The sequence below is a fragment of the Sarcophilus harrisii genome, chromosome 1 (genome assembly GCF_902635505.1).
Source record: "Sarcophilus harrisii chromosome 1, mSarHar1.11, whole genome shotgun sequence".
Taxonomy (NCBI): domain Eukaryota; kingdom Metazoa; phylum Chordata; class Mammalia; order Dasyuromorphia; family Dasyuridae; genus Sarcophilus; species Sarcophilus harrisii.
The window spans coordinates 353,805,522-353,819,712 of NC_045426.1; the positions used below are offsets into that span (position 1 = coordinate 353,805,522).

General features: G+C 36.4%; 1 protein-coding gene across 3 annotated transcripts in view; it reads left to right on the forward strand.

Moving 5' to 3' along the window:
- Positions 1–459: 459 nt before the first annotated feature.
- TXNL1 (thioredoxin like 1) overlaps positions 460–14,191 on the forward strand; it is a 45,996-nt gene continuing 32,264 nt past the window's right edge. For 2 of the 3 annotated variants that reach the window (XM_031945928.1, XM_031945929.1), the window contains exon 1: positions 460–738. In XM_031945928.1, the coding sequence (XP_031801788.1) occupies positions 641–738 (98 nt within the window). In that variant the 5' untranslated portion in view covers positions 460–640. The remainder of the gene's footprint in view (positions 739–14,191) is intronic. The other variant, XM_023496176.2, reaches the window with a different exon arrangement.

Below are 14,191 nucleotides of genomic sequence, written 5' to 3' on the forward strand. Positions count from 1 at the left end.
GACTCGGGCAACCATCTCTCAATAAAGCCTTATAACGACAAATCAAATGGATGTGACTCCCCCATCTGAGAATCAATACAGTTAAGGGAAATGAACACCTGACTAAATTACAGTATTCTCTGCGCTTGCGCAGCTGGACATTCGGTAGGCGGTGAGTTTGAAGGCAAGGATGTAATTTGTGCAGGTGGGGAGAAGCTCTTCCCTTTCTGGATCGGAATCAGAGGGCGGCACGGAAATGACGCACAGAAGGCGGACGCTTATTCCCGCGACGGGCGGCAGGCCGCGCCTACCCCAGCGCGGGGACGGGGAGGGGGAGGGGGAGGGAGAGAAGAAGGAGAGGTGGAGGGAAGTCTCTTGTCCCGCGCAGTGGCTGCTGGGTGCACCCGCGCTTCCCCAGCTCTCCGCCCTTCCCGCCCCTTTCTCCACCTTCCCAATCCCGTTCCCTTCGCGCCCTCCCCCCTCCCCTCCCCCGCCCCGTCCTGTTCCGTCTCTGGCGTGACTCGGCACGTCGAGCGCGGTGAGGAGAATCTGTCGCGGCGTCAGCGCGTCTCCGTCCCCGCTTCCCCGGGGCGTCCTCCTTCCTTGGTCCGCAAGCCGGTGGTGCCGTGGCCTCGGCTCCCTGCAGGCCCCTCCCGCGACCATGGTGGGAGTGAAGGTGGTCGGGACCGACCCGGATTTCCAGCCGGAGCTGAGCGGCGCGGGCTCCAGACTCGCCGTGGTCAAGTTCACCATGAGAGGGTGAGGCCCCGGCCCCGGCCCGGGCCCGGCTCCCGGGCTTTAGGCCTCCCGCTAGGCCTCAGCCCGCCGCCCGGGGCCCTTATCCTCTCCTGGGAGCTGCGACTCTTTGCTTGGCCCAGGCCCGGGTCCCCGTGCTTCCCGGCTCCAATCCGGCTGTCACACGGGGCTTCCCCGCTCCCGAGGCCGCCTTCTCCGGGCGGGCCCGGGCTTCCTCTCGCTCCCTTTCCCCTGACCGGGAGTAGTCGCGGAATGCCTCACGGGCGGGACAGGGTCCCGGTTTGGGTCCGGGCTTCTTTCGCAGGGCTCTCTAAAACTTGGTTTTTAGAAATATGTTTTGACAACTTAACATAATTAGTTAACTTTGTAATATTTAGAACATCTCGGGAAGGGTTTTATAAACTTCACTAAACCAACGAGAGTCCATGACCCACGCAAAATTCGAGGTATCTGAACTTGCTCGATGATATATTTTACTTATCGACCTTTTTTGAAACATCTTGATAAAGCGTTCATAGATTTCACTAAACCCTCTAGTCCAAGACTCAAACAACAACAACAAAAGATTCAGGTCACTTAAAAGCATCCTTGGCATATTTTATTTATTGTCCTTACTAGCATGTGTGATTTGTCATGACTTTTGCCAAGTTCTGTGTATGTGTGTCCTTTTGCTTATTTCGAAATCTAAGAATACCTGTTCGAAAGGAATAGCTGCCTAGAAATGTAAACTAATGTAATTGTTTCACTAGCAAACCCCAAGGCAGTAAGATTTTTAGTTCTTATTGTATAAGATTCAAATTCTAACCTAGGCTATCCGTTTTTCCAAGAAGACTGATTTTTTTTCGTATTCCATCGCTAAAACAAAAGTAGAAATGGGGCCTTTAAGAAGGAAACTTTTTAGGGAATAAGAATATTACTTTAAGAATTTATCAGTTTATACTCATGTGTCAGTTATTCTCTGAAATGTTTAGTGAAGGTTTAGTGACTTTTCACATATAAATATACTAAATGGAATGACTAAGCCTTTTACCATCAGTTGAAAGAAAGAATTTTTAGCAAAACTGACTGAAGTAAAACTTTGTATTAAATTTCACTTAATCCTGTTAACAAGAAATAGATTTCTAATGGTAGAGAGTCTTAGAGGGAGACAGTTTTTGAAAGTAGGTGATAAGTTGAAGTAGAAACTTCTGCCCCCTACAGCCTGGTGGCGGAACTGGCAGCAAACTATAAATTGAAAGTTGAGTTTGCTGAGGTGGAATTTTATCCTTAAAGTATTAATAAAGTAGGGTTGAATTTCATACACATTACTTCCAGGACTCTTTATCAGTAACCACAGTATGTGGTAATTGAGTTTTCCAGTAACATACTTCATCAGGTTTCTTAAAGTATTCCATAAAACAAATTCCAGGGTATAGCACCTGCATATTTACAAGAGCTGATTTTCATAAACTTTAGCTGAAACAGAAATGACAGTTTTTTTTTTTTTTTTGGTTTGTTTGTTTAATAGGAATATTAAATTCCAGTAAGTGAGGAGAATTCAGTGGAAAGTACTTGACTCTAGGGGCAAAGGTTCAAATTTCTTTCATTCTTAGACTTTAGGGGAATTCATTTAATCTCCCTGATTATCAGTTTTCTGATCTCTAAAATGGAAGAGTTGGACCCCAGGATCTCCAAATAGAGGTTAATAACTTTTGAGGTCTGTGGACTTTTTTACAAAAAAATATTTCCACAACTATTTAAATATAATTGGTTTTATTTATAATCATGCCAGAGAGGGGTTTATGACACACAAAAAGATTAAGAATACCTGATGTAATTGTATGATTCTCCATTTTTGTTCAGTAAGGAGAAAGGGAAATGTTAGATGTTCAGGAAATTATTTTGATTACAGACAAAAATTTTTCTACTTAGGGAATATTTTTTAATAGTAAATTTGTGCCATAAAGTTTTGAAATGCATCCAGTAGAAAAAAAGTATTTTCAGGGAAGAAACTTTATTAAAAAATCTGTATCCTGAGCCTTGCTTATTGCTTTTGCCCATAGACAGTGAAAGTTGTTTAAATATTGTATATATTGACCATTGAATTCAATAGCATTACATTATTAAATGTCCTTCACTGGCTTGTTTACTTTGGTGCATGGAATAATCTGGATCTTTTCAGAAAATTCAGATTAAAGACAAGTATAATAAATTTAGAAATGTTTAAGTTCAAAAATCTACTTAGTAGGAAATCCTTAATATTCATAAACTTCAGTAGAGATAATTGCTTAAATACTTTTAATATAGAATCACAAAATCTCAAATTTGGAGGTTCAATTTATATCCAGATAGTGCTAAGTATTAGTTTTGCCTTATATAGATATCTGCCTCTCTGCAACTTTCATTTATTCTTACTGATGTCCTGTAGGGTCAAGCAAAAAAAAAAATTCAGCTCAACGATTCAGTTTTCATTTATTAATGTTTAATCTGAGGCAAGAGGAAACAATCTCTGCCTTCAAGGATCTTACATTCCACAGGTACAGGAAAAAAAAGTCCAGTTTTTACAAAAATCTTTGGAGGTGGAATGAAGGAGAACACATAATAATGGGGAGAATCAGGAAAGATGGAAATGTACTTTAAACTGAACCTTGAAGGGATTCTAAAAGGTAGAGATGGGAGAGAGCATTCTAGGTCAGGAGCATTCCAGGGTAAAAGTTCAGACAGAAGCTCAGAAGCAGCAGATAGAATGTGTTTAAGGGCATCATGAAAAATAGGGAAGTCAAACTCAAGGCTGAGGGCCCAAAGTACTCCCAAGTACAGCCAGAACCTTATTAAAATGTAATTGGGAAATGTTTAACGAAAGAAAAATACAATACAACATACTGTTAACTTATAGGTTTCTAAATCAGCAAGGAGCCCTGAGATCCCTTTCTATTTGAGTTTGACATTACTAATAACAGTTCTTGTTGGGAGACTTCTTGCCTATTACTAAGGCAATCTGAGAAGATATTAGTTACTTATCCTTTGGTTGAATATTCATCTAAAATTGAAGGTCCCTCATCACTACATTCAAATCAAGAAGTAATTATTAAGTACCACACAGAGCTGGTGTTGGAGATTATAACTTCAAAGAATAACCTTGTATCTAAAAAAGCTCATATTCTAGCATAAAATAGATACAAGGTAGTTAGGGAGTCGAGGGCATTAACATTAGGGGAATCAAAAAGGATTCATGTAGATAGTGGTTTTTGAGCTTCATCTTTAAAGAAGAAAGAGTTCTCTAAGGCACAAATTGAGGGGAATGCATGTCAGGTATAAGAGAGTCAATATAAAGGCATGGAGATAAAAGATACAGTTTGTGTATGATGAACTGAAGAATCAGTTTGGTGGGGAGAGACACCAAATTGGAAAGATAGATAGTGACCAAATTGTGAAGTGCCTTAAGTTAGGGTACAAGTAACATGGACAGAGTTAAATTTAAGGAAAGTCACTAGCAGAGACCAATTAGGAGATTATTACAAACCTAGGTAGTACAGGATAAGAATGTGAACTAAGATGGTAGCTGAGTAGAGAAGGTATCTGAATTGAGAAACAAAGTAGATAAGCAAAATTTGTCAACTGTATTAAGATGTTAAGTCTTTTCAGTTATGACCGACTTTCTGTTGGGGTTTTCTTGGCAGAAATACTGGAGTAGTTTGCCATTTCCTTTTCCAGCTTATTTTACAGAAGAGCAACTGAGGCAAACAGGATTAAGTAACTTGTCTGGTGTCTGAGACTAGGTTTGAATTCAGGTCCTCCTGACTTCAGACTGGGCACTCTATCTACTTTGCCACTTAGCTGTCCCCATTGGATAAGAGGGGTAAGGAATCAAAAGATAGCAGAGCCTTGAAGAATGATGGTACTCTCTTTAGAAATAGGAAAATGTAGAAGAGGTTGTGTTAGGGAGGACAGCAGTGATAAAAACAATCATTCTTCAGTCTTCAGTTTCTTGCCTAAATCTTCATTAATCTTTCACCTGTAGTCTTTTTGATGGTGCGTGTCCATGTGATTTTTTTTTTTGTGTGTGTGTTCATGTGATTCCAGAAATGGGGAGTAATTATCAACTTTAATAAGTCTTTGGAGATCCTCTGTCATACTCTAGAAAAAATGCTCTAGGAAAATAGTAGGCCTCTTTATTTTCAGAGTGGCAAAAAATTGCCTTGGAACCTTTAGCAAGGATTTAACCATCTACCCTTTATCTCTTCTGTCTGGTGAGATTTTTCACCTAGCAGCGCTTATGTATCTATGTTATCATTTCTTTGGAAGACAAGCATGTTTCCTCATCTCTGCATAGAATCTTGTCTCTTGATTAGCTTTTAAGTGTTGACTGCTCTATATCCTTTTTTTCTTTTTGGTCTTAGAGTCTTTAAATCTTCTGAAAAAGATTGGTTCCCCACTCTTGTTTTTACATTAAATTATGTCTTCTCTCCTTCCCTTCCCTTTTCTAATACAAATATTTATAATGTGTTACTTTTGTTTCTTTGTTTCTTTCTTTTTTAAAAAAATATTTTAAGATTTCCTATCCTTCATAGTTCAGATTTGGAGCTTTAGTCTGGGCAAGAAAGATTAAACAGATACACTTACTTCCTATCCCTACTCATTTTTATTCTTGTTTCTTAAGGGGCACTTTCAGTCATGTTGTTTTTGCAGTCTAGGAAAGTTGAAAGGAGAAAAAAAAAAGGACAGGGAATAGATGTAGTCTTAATTTTCCTACTTATCCTTGTTAGGATAATTACTGTTTTGTCTTTTAATTTAATTCTCATACTGGACAAAAAAAATAAGCATCAGAAATTTTTGATAAGAGAAACTTTTGGTGGTGATATTGCCAATTCAAAGCATAAAAAAATTGATATTTCTATGAGGATGTTTATATACAGATAATAGCTTAATTCTTTCCTTGCCACCAACATTTTGTTAGGAGTGAGTAGAATTTGATTTCATTTCTGGAGTTTGGTCTTTTGTGTAAATGAAAATCTAGTTAAAATGTGGGTTCTATTTGAATATGAGTAATAGTTATTAGAGCATTCTAAATGTATGTTTTTGATAGTTTTTGGTGAGCTTAATTTAATGTGGTTAATTCTACTAAAAGATATTTTGCTTTTATTTATGCATAATTTTTTCAATGAACAAAAATCCATTTTTCCTCCTTACCTTCCCATACCCCATTAGAAAAAAAGAGAAAAAGAAAAACTCTTGTGACAAATATACATAGTCAAGCAAAACAAGATCCCACATTGTCCATGTCTGAAAAATTTTTGAATCTGTACCCTGAATCCATCATCTTTAGAAGTAGGTAGTATGTTTCATCATGGATCCTCTGAAATCATGGTTGGTCATTGAGTGATCACAGTTCTTATAGTTGGCTATTGTATAAACCGTTTCTGGTTCTTCCCTTTAACTCTGTATCTGCTTATACAGTTTCTCTGAAACAATCCTGCTCATCATTTCTTATAACACTGGTGTTTCATTTTATTTATATATTTGGGTTTTAAAATTATTATTTTAAAATTTAAGCTAAATTAACAGAAAATGTTAGCTTTCAGGACTTTCAAGTGGAATAGTTTCTTGACAATAGTTTTCTTTTCTGTAAAATGAGTGATCCTTATTAGAGGAATCAAAGAGAGTAAGATAAAGTTTTAAAACCTTATCAGCTTATAGACTGTGTAAATATAAACTATTGTTATTATCCCTATGGTTTTGGGATACTGATAAACTATTTCCTTTCCCTTTTTTTTTTTTTTTTTTTTTTGGAACTGGATCTGTGATTGCATTTATACTGAGCACTCCCAATGAGATATTGTCTTTTTCCCAGTTATAGTCTTACCTGCACTGAAAGATTAAGGGACTTGCCTAGTGTTAGTGGTGGGTTTTGAGCTCAGCTGCTTATTCTCTGTTATCTTGGGCAAGCTACTGTCTTTGTGATTCAGGCCTAGCTTTCTATACATCAACCTCTTTCCATTTCTCTCTGTCTCTTTATTTCTCTGTCCCTGCCTTTCTGTCTCTGTTTCTCTCTGTTCTCCTTTTCTCTTGTTACCTCTCAGTTTCTTGCCATATCTTTGTCTCTTTCCATTTCTCTGTCTCATACATAAACATATACACAGAGCAGGGTAGTTGTGGTAATAATACTTTTTTGTTATTCCTTTTCTCTATATTTCATTTGGTATAGGAAACAGTCTAATCCTCTATTAATGGAGAATATTTGATAATCTGTTAAGTGATCTGGGATACTAAGAGGTTAAATGATTTCTTCAGGTTCATAGAGCCATTCCCTGTGTATTTGTTACAGCTCTAGGCAATTTTTAAGACTATACATAAAGTTCTATAGAAGGTGCTGACTTGTACTGAAATCTTGACTTTATGAAAGAGACCTTTTCCCAGTCCCTGATCTCTCTCTTCTGAAATTAACTTCCATTTACACTGTTTGTACCTTGTATGTACATAGTTATTTACATGCTATCTGCCCTATTAGAATATGAACTTCCTGGGACCATTTTTTAAAATTTTAGCTTTTTATTTACAAGACATATGCATGGGTAATTTTTCAGAATTGACGCTTGCAAAACCTTCTGTTCCATTTTTTTCCCTTCCTTCCCCCCCCCCCCCCCACCTCCCCTAGATGGCAAGTAGACCAATACATGTTAAATATGTTAAAGTATATGTTAAATACAATATTTGCATACATATTTATACAGTTATCTTGCTATACAAGAAAAATTGGATTTAGAAATAAGGTAAAAATAACTTGAGAAGGAAAACAAAAGTGCAAGTGGACAATAACAGGAGCGGAAATGCTATGTTGTTGGGACCATGTTTTTTTTTCCCTTGTTGGGAATCAGTTGGTAAATGGTCTAAAAGAAATGAATACACAATTCTCAAGGGAAGATACTCAACCTGTGTGTAGTCATATGAAATATGCTCCAAATTACTATTAGAAAATTATAAATTAAAGCAATCCTAATGTTCTACCTCATACTCATCAGTTACAAAGATGACATTTAAAAAAATGATAGGTGTTGGAAGAGTTGTGGGAAAACAGGCATATTAATGCATTATTATTGGATCTGTAAATGGGTATAACTATTCTGAAAAAACAACTTGGAATTATACCAAAAAGTTACTAAATAACAGTGTGTCTTTTGACCCAGGTATATCACTGCTATTAAAGAAAGAGGAAAAGGATCTTACAATCATTGAGGAATGGCATATTGGTATATGAATATGAGAGAACATAACAAGTGAGGAAATAGATTTCAAAAAGAGATAGATTTAAAGGATATGCTGCAGAGAGAAGCAGAATCAGAAGAACAATTTATACTCTAACATGAGATTATAAAATAACAAAAATGAAGACTTTTATTAACTGATGAATGAAATGAACAGAATTAGAAGTTAATATGATAACCATTTCGATAATAATATAACAGCTGTGAAGACAACTTTGAAAGCTTGTAAGAATTGTAATCAGTACAATAACCATTTATGATTCCAGGGGACTGATGACAAACTGCAAAATGAGACATTTTGATTATAGACAATAAGGGAATATGTTTTGCTTGACTATACGTATTTATTTATAAGAAGTATATCATTTGGTGTATTTTTCCCCCAGTAGGATGGGAGAGGTAAGAGAGAAGGAGGTGGCGTGGAAAGAGAGGGAGAGAGAGATGGAGAGAAGGAGATAGAAACACACACAGAGAAATAGATCCCTATAATCTTTTACTTGGGGCAAGGGTGTGCTTCAGATGTGAAATGTAAGCACTTTTCAGATGAGGCTACTGTAATTCCTTGTACCTGTTTCACTTTGTTTCAAGAAACCTCTCAGGAAGTGGGAGTAATCTATAAATAAATGTGTGTAATGTAAAAACAAAACATCAATATAACAGAAAGCAACTAGACTTGAAGAATTTATGTAATGTGTCCTAGGTTACATAGTAAGTTAAGAAGCTAAGTTTGAACCTAGGTTTCCAGAGCTTGTTTTAGTGAACTAGTATAGGTTTATAAAGGAAGCCTTCTTGCTTTAGAACCAATAATTTAATCTTATCTGCCTTTTGTAGTAGATAAACTATTTTTGACTCCTTTAAAAAACAGTTTTAAATTCAGTTTTATTTTCAGTTTCAAAGTTTCTTCCATTTCTCACCTCCATCCATCTATTGAGAAAGCAAGGAAGACAAAAAAATCATTACAAATATGCAAGCAAACATATTCATTCATTGGCTAGGTCAAAAAAAAAAAAAGCCTTTCATTCCACACTGGATCCATCATCTATCTAGACTTCCAAGAGTCCTCTTGTACTGTGGTTGGTTTCATTAATCAGAATTCCTAAGCTTTCAAAGTTTGTTCTTACTGTATTGTTATTGTATAAATTGTTCTTCTGATTCTCCTCACTTTACTTTGTATCAATTCATATATATCTCCAAATTTTTCTAATACATTAAGTGGAATGATTTATTCTACCCTTATTTTACTCCAATAAGTATTAATCAGTTTAATGATTCCATTGGGGTAAATGATTAGAGTGAAATGCTTATCTATTAATATATATTTAGTCAATACAACTATATATTAGTATTGGATTTATATAAATTAATACATATTTTACATATATTTTGGGATAAGATAGATAATGGGCCCCTAACATTAAACTACAAACTATATATGTTCACTGTTCAAGAACCTGTTATAAAAATTCCAAGGTTCATTTGCCTATCCTCTTTTACTTTATCTTTTGGACCATGCCTATTGTGGATGGGATGTCATAAAGTGATATGGAAAATCCCCTAGCTTATTTTTGTACCTCTTGTATACCATGAGGAGGGCCCCATCTTATGACCACTTAGTTGCCCAGCCTGTGTGCACTCATGCAGATGCACCATTTCTGGCCTCCTGATGGGTCAAAATCAAGATCTGTCAATAAGTTTTTACATTTTACTTTGTCTCTTCTGTGTCTTTGGGTATCAGACACTATAAAACTAAGACCCTGGAGAATAAGGACATCTCAGATTCTAAAGTCTACTTCAATAGAGGGGATCAGGGACTCGTTAATAAAGTGATATTGACTCACTTTTATTGTAAATTGAAAATTTTGGACCCTATACCATCCTCTTCATAATTTTTTATTTGCAGCATAGTATCATTAAACATAAAACCTTGGTTTATCCATGATTTTGTTTATGTTCCCTTGAAAAGATCTGGTTTTAACTCATCCAGAAATTTTTATCTGTACCTTCTTATCCACGTTATATGTTTCTTTTATGAAGGACCTGACTATTAGACTCTGGAGGACTTCTACATTTAGGTACAAGGTTCATCTTTCCATTGCTTTCCTTGATTCTGGTACATAAACTACAATCCAATAGATTTTTGTTGCCAAATCACTAGAAAGAAGGTAGTTTTAAAATAAATTTTGCTTATTTGTACATAGAATTACATATTAAAGCTAAATATTCAGAATGAATAATGAATACTTGTAATGTTTGGGCTAGTTCTCTGGAGGGCCTCAGGATCAGTCAAAGTCCTTGGTTCTTAGGAGAAGTGAAGGAGGCAGGCAAGTCTGGGGTCTGGAGCCTGAAGTATTCCCTGCTAAGCGTGCTGTGGCAGAGAGGCTCTGACTTTCTCCCTCAGCACTCCAATCCTTCCCTAAGATTACCTCACCACAACGCAACCTTTTGCAATCATGAGGAGAGCCAGCACATCACCATATCATCTCAGTATATGTTCATAGAACCATTCTCTCACATTGAGTAAGTACTTAGCCTTAAGTACTCTGCTGTCTTAGATTCAAATACATCTTTTCAGAGTTCCAGTCCTCTGCAATCTTTTCAGCCCTCTATGAAAAATAATATACAAGCATCTAAATAGAATTAACTTCACTCTACAATTGTGAGGGTAAATAATTTTGTTGGAAAAGAGCAAAAGATGGTTTAGTACAAAACTGCACCAAAAGGGAGAAAGTAACTAATACTTTTTGTCTACTTTGTAACAAACAAATCATATAAATTCTCTGGTCCTCATACTTACTTTAAAATGAAGGGCTTATATTTGTTTATAGCTACACTTCTTTCCCTCACAGGATTTCTGACTTGTCAAGTAGGAGAATATTGACTAAATCACTTGGGGTTAGGAAATGCAGTATCTTAAAACATATCTACAGTCATAATATTTTAAATTCAGAAGTGACTTGTATAATCTAGTCCAATGTTCATTTTGCAAATGAAGAAAAAATTGGAGAGGTTAAATGACTTGCTTTCTAAAAGTCACAATGGGTATTTAAAAAATGAAAATACTCTTATTTCTTAACTGTTACCATCAATCAAGTAAAGTGACTTTGTCCAATATAACCAGTCTGGGTAAATAAGTGTAAATGAAATAGTAACTTAGACTGTTAACTATTTCACTAATTAGGCATTGCCTCAGTCAGACTGAGACCTGTTAAAGATCTTAGCTTGAAAAGCCCAAGATCTTCCATTGTATGGGGCCATCTCTAATTGTCTTGATCTATATCTTGCCATTGGACCCAGATGGCTCTGGAGGAGAAAGTGAGGCTGGTGACTTTGCATAGCCTTTCCTCACTTAAGTCCAATTCACTTGCATGTTATGGCATCACCTCTTTGATGTCTTGGTTCTCTTTGAGAATGAAGGACAATGCCTTCAACTATTTTAATAACCATAAAACCAAATTGGTGGTGTTCAGTTATTTGAATTGTGTCCAACTCTTCTTGACCCCATTTAGTGTTTTCTTGGTAAAAATATTGGAGTGATTTTGCTGTTTTCTTTTCCATCTCATTTTGCAAAAGGAAAAACTGAGGTAAATAGTATTGAATGACTTGCCCAGGGTCACACAATGGAGTCTTAGTGACTCCAGATCTGGCATGCTATCCACTATGCCACATGGTTATCCAGCATCTAGTCATTCCTTTCTTTAGTCCATTCTTCGCAGAGTTAATAGAAGAATCTTTATATGCAAATGTAACCATTTTTTCTTTGCTTAAGAACCTTTTTTTTTTTTGACTACCAATTGCCTTTTATAAAAATACACCCTTTATTTTTTATTTTTATTTTTATTATTATTATTTTTTAATAATTATAACTTTATTGACAGAACCCATGCCTGGGTAATTTTTTTACAACATTATCCCTTGCACTTACTTCTGTTTCGATTTTTCCCCTCCCTCCTTTCACCCCAGATGGCAAGCAGTCCTATACATGTTAAATATGTTATAGTATATCCTAGATACAATGTATGTGTGCAGAACCGAACAATTCTCTTGTTACACAGGAAGAATTGAATTCAGAAGGTAAAAATAACCCGGGAAGAAAAACAAAAATGCAGTTTATATTCATTTCCCAGTGTTCTTTCTTTGGGTGTAGCTGCTTCTGTCCATCATTGATCAATTGAAACTGAGTTAGAGCTTCTCTTTGTCAAAGATAACCACTTCCATCAGAATACATCCTCATATAGTATCATTGTTGAAGTATATAATGATCTCTTGGTTTTGCTCATTTTACTCAGCATCAGTTCATGTAAATCTCTCCAAACCTCTCTCTATTCATTCTGCTCGTCGTTTCTTACAGAACAATAATATTGTAACATTCATATACCACAATTTACCCAACCATTCTCCAATTGATGGCCATCCATTCATTTTCCAGTTTCTAGCCACTATAAACAGGACTGCCACAAACATTTTGGCACATACAGGTTTTTTTCCCTTCTTTAGTATCTCTTTGGGGTATAAACCCAGTAGAAGCACTGTTAGATCAAAGGGTATGCACAGTTTGATAACTTTTTGGGCATAATTCCAGATTGCTCTCCAGAATGGTTGGATCCATTCACAACTCCACCAACAATGCATCAGTGTCCCAGTTTTCCTGCATTCCCTCCAACATTCATCATTATTTTTTCCTGTCATCTTAGCCAATGTGACAGGTGTGTAGTGGTATCTCAGACTTGTCTTAATTTGCATTTCCCTGATCAATAGTGATTTGGAACACTTTCATATGAGTGGAAATAGTTTCAATTTCATGGCCTGAAAATTGTCTGTTCATAACCTTTGACCATTTATCAATTGGAGAATGGCTTGATTTCTTATAGAGTCAATTCTCGATATATTTTGGAAATGAGGCCTTTATTAGAATCTTTTGCTGTGAAAATGTTTTCCCAGTTTGTTGCTTCCCTTCCAATCTTGTTTGCATTAGTTTTGTTTGTACAAAGGCTTTTTAATTTGATGTAATCAAGATTTTCTATTTTGTGATCAATAATGGTCTCTAGTTCATCTTTAGTCACAAATTTCTTCCTCCTCAACAAGTCTGAGAGATAAACTATCCTATGTTCCTCTAATTTATTTATAATCTTGTTCTTTATGCCTAATCATGGACCCATTTTGATCTTATCTTGGTATACGTTGTTAAGTGTGGATCCATACCTACACTCTTTTATTTTTAAAACATTTATTTAGTATTTTATTTTTCTCTAACTGTAATGGGCTGAAGCTCAAGTTGATGCACTGAGGTCCCAAGCACATGAGGCTAAATAGTAATTGGACCGTACATATATATATATATATATATATATATATATATATATATGCTTGGAGAAAGAATGGCCCCCTCTCACTCTTTGTGCAAATCCTGATGTGTTGTATAGGAAATGACGATTTTGGTGGGAGGAGGCAGAGGGGCAGGAAGAGAGGCGGGGAGAGACTGCTGGCTGGCTTCCTGTTGCAGCTGCACACATTGCCATTGTGATCCCCCTTTCACCTCCGATTCCCCTTCACCTCTATTGAGAATAAAGATTGAAGATTTTCCCTTACCTGAATTCCTGACTCTGGCTAATTTTAAAATACGCGATCATCACATCTAACTACATGTAAAAACAATTTTTAATACTTATTTTTAAAACTTTTGAGTTCCAAATTCTTTTCCTTTCCTTTATCCCCACTACTCCACCCTCTCCCCATGCTCTTCCACCCCTATTGAGGTGGCAAGCAATTCCATACAGGTTATACATGTGTAGTTGAGAGCTCATATCGAAAATTAGGGTTTACGACCTCGATGTTGGATCAGGACATCCAAATGGTGCAACCGCTATTAAAGGTTCGTTTGTTCAACGATTAAAGTCCTATGTGATCTGAGTTCAGACCGGAGAAATCCAGGTCGGTTTCTACCTATAAATTTATTTCTTCCAGTACAAAAGGACAAGAGAAATAGGGCCAACGTCCCCAATAAACCCTAGAACTAACATCAATATACTAACTCAATTTATACCTCTCCCTAAGAACAGGGTTGTTAAGATGGCAGAATTGGTAATTGCATAAAGTTTAAGCCTTTACTCCCAGAGATTCAAGCCCTCTTCTTAACAAATGTAGTTATGCAAAACATTTCCATATTAGTCATGTTGTGAAAGAAAACCTAATTTTAAAAAAATTTGAAAACAAAGTAA